At 47.0% G+C, this 10,723-nt stretch overlaps 1 protein-coding gene across 1 annotated transcript in view; it reads left to right on the forward strand.

The window, feature by feature from the left end:
* The window catches only part of LOC122129061 (gap junction delta-2 protein), a 17,441-nt gene extending 8,726 nt beyond the window's left edge, over positions 1 to 8,715 (forward strand). The window contains exon 2 of the mRNA XM_042704082.1: positions 7,500 to 8,715. Coding sequence (XP_042560016.1) covers positions 7,500 to 8,346 — 847 coding nt within the window. The 3' untranslated portion in view covers positions 8,347 to 8,715. The remainder of the gene's footprint in view (positions 1 to 7,499) is intronic.
* The last annotated feature ends 2,008 nt before the right edge of the window (positions 8,716 to 10,723 follow it).

Raw genomic sequence — 10,723 nt, forward strand, 5'->3', positions numbered from 1 at the left:
ACACACACCACAACACACAACACACACCACACACACACACAACACACACCACCACACACACCAATATTGACCATAACTAAAGCCCAGATATGTCCATATATGCAACATAAATATGGCAGTTTGTCATTTTTAGACAGATGGTGTACCCCCCCCCCCCCCACACACACACACACACCAAACAACACTACAAACATGCAAATTCTCATTCATTTCCTCAGGGAAGCGCAAGTTACCATGGATTCATAATATAATGCACAACAGCAAAAAGACTATGCGACATGAATTGAATCGCACATTTTCCCAAGTTGCCATTCCCATCGTCACACATGGTGCTGTAGTAACAGGGGCTCCCCGGCCTGACAGCACGCTCATACCCACAGATCAGCGGAGGCCTGCCAACATTATGCTCCTGCTAGTTAGCACATCTATTCATCAGGCCAAATGAGTGCTCTGCCATCACTGGTGTTATAACACACCACAAACACACATTAGCACATACAGACTGATGCACCTACTCACATTAGCACATACACACAGATGCACATACACACCACAAACACACATTAGCACAAACACACAGATGCACCTACACACCCCAAACACACATTAGCACAAACACACAAACACACATACACACATTAGCACAAACACACATTAGCACATACACACAGATGCACCAACACACCCCAAACACACATTAACACAAACACACATTAACACATACACACATTAGCACATACACACATGTGCATGTGCAATGCGTCATCATACACACATGCACACAATAAGGTCCGGCACGAGCCCAAACAGCTTTCTATTGTGCAGTATGTACACAATACACCTAGCACATGCACAATCAGAATGAAGCGTCACTGTATGCACCAAACAGCAGCAGCAGCAGCAGCAATAATGTGTCCTCATTCTCCTCTTTATTTACAATGTGTTCCACAAATCCTCTCTCATAATCAGTAAACCGTTTCACAAAACCACACTCAGCAGGTCAGGCAACTGCGGATTTCTGACGAACTGGCAAAGTTGGCAAACACGGTGTGACATTGACAATTGCTTCTTGTGCCTCCCGAGAGGACCTTGGGTGATTCAGTGGCGGTGGGTGGCACCCCGCTGGGTCCTGCGTGGTGTTGACGTTGATGCGCGTGCATGCAGACGTGGGCGTTTGTGGAGGTTGGAGCCACAGACCTGGCACACAGTGGCCTCCTGCATGTGCCCGTGAGTGTGATTTGGCAGGCCTGCCGAGCGTTGGCAGAGCTGACCCTGGGCCTCTCCTGTCGTTTGTGGGATTGTCCAAAAGGGCAGATTTTAATCTGGATTACGTTCCGCCTCCTGCAATCTCACTGCTGCTGCTGCACTCTCTGCTGCTCTCTTGCAGCCGCAGCCTCAGCACCGCAGTGAAAGCCCTTAAAGGGCCCTGCTGAACCGCTTGCACCTCCGCTGGGGATTTTATGTGGATTTTCTTCTATTCCAGGTGGTGGAGGGCAATCCTGATTTGAAGTTATTTCACTCCTGCAGTGATTTGTGTGGGTGTTGTGCTTTCATTTCTTATTGACACTTTTAAAGAAAACTCCTGTCAATCATAGGGCTATATGATTTGTTGATTAACCGACATGAATCAGAGGCTGCATGAAGGGAACACATGACCCTGATTCACACTAAGCAGCACACAACCTTATTCACTCCTGAGTCACACTAGAGTTTTTAACACCACCTTATTCACTCCTGATTCACACTAGAGTTTTTAACACAACGCTTATTCACGCCTGATTCACACTAGATTGCGACCATGAAGGAGGTTTTCCATACCCGATGCAAACCAACACACAAAGGTTCCAATTGAATGTGTCCAGACAGCATATGGATGTGGATGTAATTGCACGTTAAACAGCATGATGTGTAACACATGTATGCCAATATAGACATTTACATTCATTTAGTCATTTAGCAGACGCTTAATCCAAAGCGACTTACATGTTATACACATTTTACATTTACACTGATTGCACATATCAGGAGCAATTAGGGGTTCAGTGCCTTGCTCAAGGACACTTCGACAGGGAATCGAACTAGCAACCTTCTGATTACTAAACGAGTTCTTTACCTCCTGTACCACTGCCGCCTACTAGAGACTATGAAATGAGAAGCAGTTTCAACTAAGGCAGTTTGCAGCAGCAGCAGATGGGATGACACAGTGTATTAGTGTGAGACAACAGGACGACTGAGAGGGACGGGTGCTCTCTCTCTCTTCTCTCCTCACACACACACCCAACCACACACACACAGCACACAGACACACACACTTTATCTGGAGACACTGGTAGGATGAATCGGGCCAAGGAGTTTAATCCTAAACTGATCTCCAGGACTGGCTAGGAATAAGACAATAAAGGGCCAAGCAGGCAAACAGAGAGACTATGATCCTTTACAGCGCAATCCATATTACACAATACCTTAAAACATGCAAACCACCTACTCACACACACACAGACACACAGACAGACACACACACACACACACACACACACACACACACACCAGACACACAGACCACACACACACACACAGACACACACACACACGCACACAGAGACACACAGACACACACACACAGACACAACACACACACACACAGACACACACACACCACACACACACACATGCCAAACTCTTACACACTCAAATATATGCTCATATGCATCTCCCACAGATACACAGAGAGACTTTCTTATTATTGACATCTATCCTTCTTAGCAAACGCATGCAAAACAGCCACTGAATTTAGAATAAGTCAGATCATCTGCTTCAGCCTTCTCTCCCATAGCCTTAGTTATGCACTGAGAACAATGCATTGATAACTGGCGGGTCAGTGAGTTCACTCATTCACAAGCACCCGCGCATATGTGTGGTGTGTGTGTGGTGTGTGTGTGTATGTGTGTGTGTGTGTGTGTGGTGTGTGTGTGTGTGTGTGTGTGTGTGTGTGTAGGAGGTATGCCTGGTGAGAATGAGGTGGCACTGTTCCTGGCAGAGAAACATGGGACAGAAGGGTCTTAACCATTCCCAGCCCATGTCCTCTGCTAGTGTACTGTGTGTGTGCATGCGTGTGCGCATGCGTGCGTGCACACATGTGTGTTTTCGTTTCTGGTTGGATGTTTTGCGTGCTTGCGTGCTTGCGTGCTTGCGTGCTTGCGTGCGTGCGTGTGTGCGTTCTTGCGTGCGTTCTTGCGTGCGTTCTTGCGTGCGTTCTTGCGTGCGTGCACAAATGTGTGTTTTCGTTTCTGGTTGGATGTGTGCGTGCTTGCATGCTTGTGTGTTTGTGTGGGTGCGTGTGTTTTCGTTTCTGGTTGGATGTGTGAGTGTGTGTATGTAATGTATGTTGGATGTGTGAGTGTGTGTAATATAATGTATGTTGGATGTGTGAGTGTGTGTATGTAATGTATGTTGCCATGTGTGAGTGTGTGTAATATAATGTATGTTAGATGTGTGAGTGTGTGTATGTAATGGATGTTGGAATGTGTGAGTGTGTGTATGTAATGTATGTTGGATGTGCGAGTGTGTGAGTGTGTGTATGTTGAATGTGTGTCAGCTTGGAGTGGCAAATGGCTGAACCCTTGAAAGGAAAGAAATACATTCATCATAGTATATTGTTGCAGTGCACAAAACACACACACACACACACACACACACACACACAACACACTGCACATACACAGAGAGAGACAGAGAGGGAGAGAGGGAGTAGAAACATGCATACAGACACATCAGATAAATCAAGTGACGAAAAATGGTGCATTTCTCTCAGAGAATGGAAATCTTAATTAAGGCAGACAAACCTCTCTTTCTCTCTCTCCCCCTCTCTCTCTCTCTCTCTCTCTCTCTCTCCCTCTCCCTCTCTCTCCCTCTCTCTCTCCCTCTCTCTCTCTCTCTCTCCCTCTCTCTCTCTCTCTCTCTCTCTCTCTCTCTCTCTCTCTTGCTAGCGCTGCTGCTATTAATAGCCCAGCCTTAACTGGGCAGTGCTGGCAGACTGCAGAGAGGGATAAGCTGTGCAGCAGGTTGTAAGTGACTGTCCCTGCTTTACCCTGAATGCTGCCACTGCTGCTTGGTGCTCTCATAGGGTAGACAACCTGTTAGTGAGTCCCTATGGCCACAGGGCCATGAAGTGGCGAGGCTGCAGGTCCTTATTAAAGATAGTCTTCACGACACACACACACACACACACACACACACACACACACACACGTACTCACTCATACACAATCTCATACACTCTCCTCTCGCCTCTCTGCCCCTCTGTTGTTGCCATGGTAACAAGCAGAGGAAGAGAAGAGTTTCAGTGAGATGGAGAGAGGCAAGAAGAAGAGGAGGGAGGGAGGGAGAGAGAGAGAGATTGGGGGGTTGTGTGTAAGAGACCCAATCAGCCTCCTGTGATAATGCAGCAGTGCACCCCTGGATGTCTTCTGAATGATCCCCCATGTGCTCATGTACAGAAGCACAAATGCAGCTGCAGCTCCCGCCTTTGTTTGTGAAGTATGGCATCCCAGCCTCTTGAATCCTAGCTTTCAACGGATGTGAATTGAGCAGCTAATCGCTGGTAATTGAGGCTGTAGGTGACACTGTCAACAATAAAGCCCAGCGCATCATGGCTGCTATGCATGAGTGAACCCTAAACAGTACGCTAGGGGCAATCCACACGCTTCCCGTTTAGCGCCGAAGCTTTTATGGAATCTCTTCCCATGTGAGGGGACACCGTTACAGGTATTCATTTGGGTGACGAATACACACACACACACACAGTGTTATTTCTGGATGAAGAGACTGCATTTCAGGTTCACATTCTACTAACTAGGAGCTGTGATCAACGCACTAAAAGAATACTGATCTTTTGAAGCATGTTTCGTAGCCTGTTTGTGGTTGAACAGAGAGAGAGAGAGAGAGAGAGAGAGAGAGAGAGAGAGAGAGAGTAGAATATCAGGGATGAAAGAGAAACGCACGTGCACAGGAAAGAGTGGAATCCTGGGATAAAAGAGGGAGAGAATAGGAGTGGGATGAGAGAGAGAGTGAGTGAGTGAGAGAGGGAGAGAGAGAGAGAGAGAGAGTAGATGCACAGGGATGAGAGAGAGAAGGGATTGATGGGAGAGAGAAGGAGTTGGAGGGGTTGGGACATAGATAATCTAAATCTATTCCATGGCATTAAAAAACTCCTAATGCAAGAATCCCTCTATTGGCCCTAGTGCAGATTAAAGGTTGTGGGTTTGCGTGTGAAAGCCATTATATAATTCATTCTCTCTCATGAGATTTTCTCTCTTTTTTCAATGCAGTTTTTTTCCTCTCCGCATTTTTTTTTAATTCAAGGTAAATCTCTACTTCATTTGGTCTCTCACTCTATGTGCGTGTGTGTGTGTGCGTGTGTGTGTGTGTGTGGGGGGGGGGGGGGGGGGGTGTCAGAGGGATTGTGTTCCTCCCCTTACTCAGACACTAATTCTTCTTAAACATTAATTTGGCAGTTTGCTCTTCTCTTCTCCTCTCTCCCTCTCTCTCTCCAGCCGGTCTGATATGTCAGTCACAGGCTGGAGCTGCTTGATAATTGCATGCTTTTGAGCGCCTCTGTTTTGGCACAGTGAATTTCGATACTATTGTAAATACTCAGGGCTGGGTAGTGTAAGCGCATTATCTAAGTCAAAACAAGGACAAAAGCATTATTTTTCCCCTCTTTTTCTTTTTCTCCTTTACTTTGATTTGGTCATCCACCCATTCCTACCCTGAAGATTACAGGTGTTTGTGCTCTTCATCTGGGCATCATCTGTGACCTCTGCACTTGATGGGAGATGCAGGCAGAGATTGCGACTGACTTTGGTCAAGATTAAAAATCCCCCCCCCCCCAACACACTCCCTTCCCACCCCCTGAGCACCACCAGCAGCAGTGCCAAGTCCACAGCCCTCCCAGTAGTCCCCATAGCTGCAGCTTGCACTGTTGATAAATCCATTCAGATTGGTGGATTAAAGGCAACACAGCCCTAAATCGCATCAAATATTTATTTGGCGTGACACCTTTCCCTTTCCCCATGCCCTGTGAGTGGCTCTCAGGCAGCGCTTTGTGCGGTCGCTATGACCAGCATCCAGCTTTTTATCCAAATATTACTTTCCTCAATCAAAACTAATGTATCTATTCTCTCACATACATGGCAAAAGCCTGCGTTTTTTTGGCAAATTACTTTCATTTTATATATCAGAACATGCATGAATGACTTATTTGTTCTGTTCCTCACATATCATACGGGAGCTGCAGTGGTACATTATTCTGAGACAAGTTGTCTTTGGCAGGTCATGTATAGTCAGAACAGACATGTTTAATGGGTGTGGCAGTATTGCCACAGTACGAACACGGCTTAAGAATGTAGAAAAGTGAAAATATGGGAATGGGGTCAAAATGTTAAGTGCTTCAGGCTGAGGGTTTGCCTGTCTAGAGTGGAGCTGCTGGGAGTCTGCTTTAAATATAAATGAGAAATGTAGGGAAGTAAATATGAGGCATGGATGGGTGCACCGGGGCGGGGGTGGGTGTGGGGGGCAGGGGGGCTGTTTGGAGGGGAGAAAGAGAAAGGGAGAGGTAAGTGGTAAGTGGAGCTCTACTCTCTTAAAAATAGACAAAAGTAGTTACAAAAAGACAAACTTCTTGTGCTCTAAAAATAGAACAGACAATGTCTCGTTCTCATGCTTGCGAGTCTAACTGACGCACACACACACACTTTCATATTCATTCTCTCTGTCTGTACAAAAATGAAATCAAAACAAAACGATATGATCCCAAATTCTCTGTGTCACTAAAAACACGCATGTATTGGAGGTTTTGAAACACTCCAGGGTGTTAATGTAAAAGTCGTGTCCATTCACATACTGTGACAATGTCTTCCTCTTTCTGTGTAACGCATACAGAAATAGCTTAGAAGGTGCTCATGCTCATCTGTTGCTATGGTGAGCAGAGGAGATGTCATGCCTGAGACCACTCGGTACTAAATGAATGAGTGAATCATCCGTCGGTGCCGTGCCGCGCCGCGCCGCGCCGTGCCGTACTGCCAGTGAGGGTTATCATGTTAAAAGGGTTTATTGGCATGGAAGCCGCTAGAAGTAGCAAGACAAAGCAATGATGATCAAAAGAAAAGGTCTGAGAAAATGAAAAAGCAAGAGCATGTCTTTCTTTATTAGAATGGAAAGGCTCAGTCTTAAATTGCTGTTTCCTCTGTATGCATACTGTGGCCATTTTACAAGCCATCATTTCTCTACTACATGGAACCTTAAAATGCATAATTAATATCTCGTCATATCTCTGCTCTTCTACTCCCATCCAATTTCCTTCTTTTCTTCTTTCATATCTCTGCCTGTCCTCTGTTTTTCTTTCTCTCTCTCTCTCTCTCTCTCTCTCTCTCTCTCTCTCTATCTCTTTGTCTCCCTCTCTACTCTTGCTTATTGTCTGTCTCCCCTTTCCCCTACTTCAGGATCCTGCTGACAGTGGTGGTTATCTTCAGGATCCTGATCGTGGCCATCGTTGGGGAGACCGTGTACGAGGATGAGCAGACCATGTTCATCTGCAACACCATGCAGCCCGGGTGCAACCAGGCGTGCTACGACAAGGCCTTCCCCATCTCACACATCCGCTACTGGGTGTTCCAGATCATCCTGGTGTGCACGCCCAGCCTGTGCTTCATCACCTACTCTGTGCACCAGTCGGCCAAGCAGCGCGAGCGCCGCTACTCCTTCCTCTACCCGATGCTGGAGCGGGACTACGGCCGGGACGGGGCGCGTAGGTTGCGCAACATCAACGGGATCCTGGTGCAGCACCCAGATGGAGGAGGGGGTGGGAAGGAGGAGCCAGACTGCCTGGAGGTGAAGGAGATCCCCAACGCGCCGCGGGGGCTGACGCAGAGCAAGAGCTCCAAGGTGCGCCGGCAGGAGGGCATCTCACGCTTCTACATCATCCAGGTGGTGTTCCGCAACGCACTGGAGATCGGCTTCTTGGCCGGCCAGTACTTCCTGTACGGTTTCAGCGTGCCGGGCATCTTCGAGTGTGACCGGTACCCCTGCCTGAAGGAGGTGGAGTGCTACGTGTCACGGCCCACTGAGAAGACAGTCTTCCTGGTGTTCATGTTTGCGGTGAGTGGCATCTGCGTGATCCTCAACCTGGCCGAGCTCAACCACCTCGGCTGGCGCAAGATCAAGGCGGCCATTAGGGGCGTGCAGGCGCGCCGCAAGTCCATCTGTGAGGTCCGCAAGAAGGACATGTCCCACCTCTCACAGCCGCCCAACATGGGCAGGACTCAGTCCAGCGAGTCGGCCTACGTCTGAGCCCCCTGCCTGGGGCTCCTCAGGAGGGGTCACGGATGCAGCAGAATGAATGGGTGGATGGGCGAAAGGAATGAAGGAATGTAAAATGGACAAAGATGGAAGAAAACTGCTTGAGCCTTGGCAGAGATTGTCTGTGTCACAGAGGAAGGTAGATGGAAGGGCAGTGAGCTGTGAAATGCCTTTTTTCCTAAGATGGTGAGACTGGCACAGGTTGGCACCACCAGGCGTGGGCACAGGTTGGCACCACCAGGCGCTGGCGTTGATTGGATCCATCATGCACAGTGTGTCAGACAGAGGCTATGGCAGCCCGGAGGAGCCATTTCAGCATTTCTCCCATTTCCAGCATTAAAGTGGAGGATGAATAAACAAGAGAGAGAGAGAGAGAGAGAGAGAGCGATGAAGAGAGGGAAGGAGAAGGAGGTGTTGTATTTTATTTATTTCCCAGAGAATGGGGCCCTGGATAGCCTCAGCGTCATAAACGGGAAGAACAGGAGGATGGGGGAGCGGAAAGGCTGTCTGTGGGAGCTGATAGACGTCCGTTTCACAAAGCTGCTTGACAGGAACAACGGCTAACGCCACGGCCTTCTCTCCCCTCCTCTCTCTTCCTCGTTCCCCTCCTCTCAACCACTCCTCCTTCATCCACAGAGAGAGAAAGAGAGAGAGAGGAGGTTGGGGGGAGGGGACAGGAGTATGGACAGGATAGAACAGGACACTGTCCAAGTCCAGTGTTGCTGTTATGGTGCTTGTGCCAGAAGAAAAACACTGTTTGGGTTATGTCTCCTGGCGATGACTTGTATTATCACAAACAAGAGTGGGAGATATATACACCCTTAACAGGCTCTTCTTTTCTGGCATCTATTCCACTCACCACGTGTTTGACAACACCATGGGCAAACAAAGTCCCTCTTTCTTTCATTCGTTTCTTTTGTTTCTGAACTCATCATTTCTTTCTGAAGACTCTGAACAGACATCTTGAAATGGCACAAAGAACTTTACCTCAGCACAAGTCGAGCTCCTCTAGTGCAGTCCGGCTATCTGTCTAACTGTGCATTCCTTCCTCTTGTACTGCGAATGAATATATTTGTGTGAGAGCGTGTGCTTTTCTCTCTGTGTGAGTATGGGCTAAATTTGTGGACATGTCTGTGTCAGAGAGACATTTCCAAAAATACATCAGAGGTTATAAAAAGTTTTATCGAACACTCAGTTTTCTTTTTTTTTTTTGTGATGGTGCCATCCTTTGAAATGACCATAACGTTGAAAATTATCATGTCAGATTTAGACACAAGAACATAGATTAATTTACCTGTTAAGACTTTAAGTAAAAGATCAAGATATGTGTGTGGACTCATAGATTTTCAGTTTTTCAGTATAAACTATTCTTTTGTTAAAGAAAGCTCTCGTTTTTTAAACTTACCTTTTTTTTTAATACACCATCATTTTTGCTTTGTTTTTTTAAAGGAATAATAGGATATTTTCTTTTTTAAATGACACTACTTATTAAAATGGAAGACTTGTGTTTATCAAGAACGGTTGCTGAGAAGGGGGATTGACCCTGTTTCTTTAAAAAAAAAAAACGAACCTTCTAGTTTGCATTTGTGTATGTCGATCCGCATGCCTTTAAGTGAAAAGGAAAAATAATGCGAAAGGTAAATGTATGTTGCACCTTCATTCGTGTGGAGATGTGTGGGGAGGAGCCGGCAGCAGCAGCTCCTAGCAGGAAAGGCTTAGTGACACCAGCAATAAACACCTCCACTAGCATGCAGCTTATAAGGTAAATATTTAGGGGGCCTTTTCTGCAATAAATATGGGAAGTGACTCACACATGTGCGTTCTGTTCAGGGGACCCTTGTGGAACACCTCCTTCTGACCAGAGCAGAGTATGTGGCCATTTGTGATGAAGGGGGCTGGGGGACACCTGTGTACTCTTGAGAGGTTGGGTCTGTTTGTTGTGCAGTGCTGTGCTAATCTCTTGTCACTGAAAGCTACAGGGTAGACCACAGTAGTGGAGCTGCTGTTAGTGTCATTAGAGAGCACTGAAGCCATTGCACAGACGGAGGCTATGCACCACAGCAAATCAATTCCTTGTGCCTCTTTATTTCCTGTTTGTCTGCAAGGAGTGAGCATGGGCCTGTCATGTTGACATCTTAAACGTATATGAGTGTGTACGAATGAGTTCTTCAAAGGAGAGCCCTCACCAGGACTGCACAGCAACATCCCAGCCACACTCACCTGTGCATACCCTTAGACATTCATCACAAACCAGCGGTCATGGATCAAAGAACAAGAGAGAATGAGAGGAGAGGAGAGGAGAAAGGGTCTGGTTCCTCATCTTCATTCAGCCTGTTCTATGGGCTCTAGGCATTAAGCTGCTCTGTTT

Source organism: Clupea harengus, unplaced genomic scaffold, assembly GCF_900700415.2.
Source record: "Clupea harengus unplaced genomic scaffold, Ch_v2.0.2, whole genome shotgun sequence".
NCBI lineage: Eukaryota > Metazoa > Chordata > Actinopteri > Clupeiformes > Clupeidae > Clupea > Clupea harengus.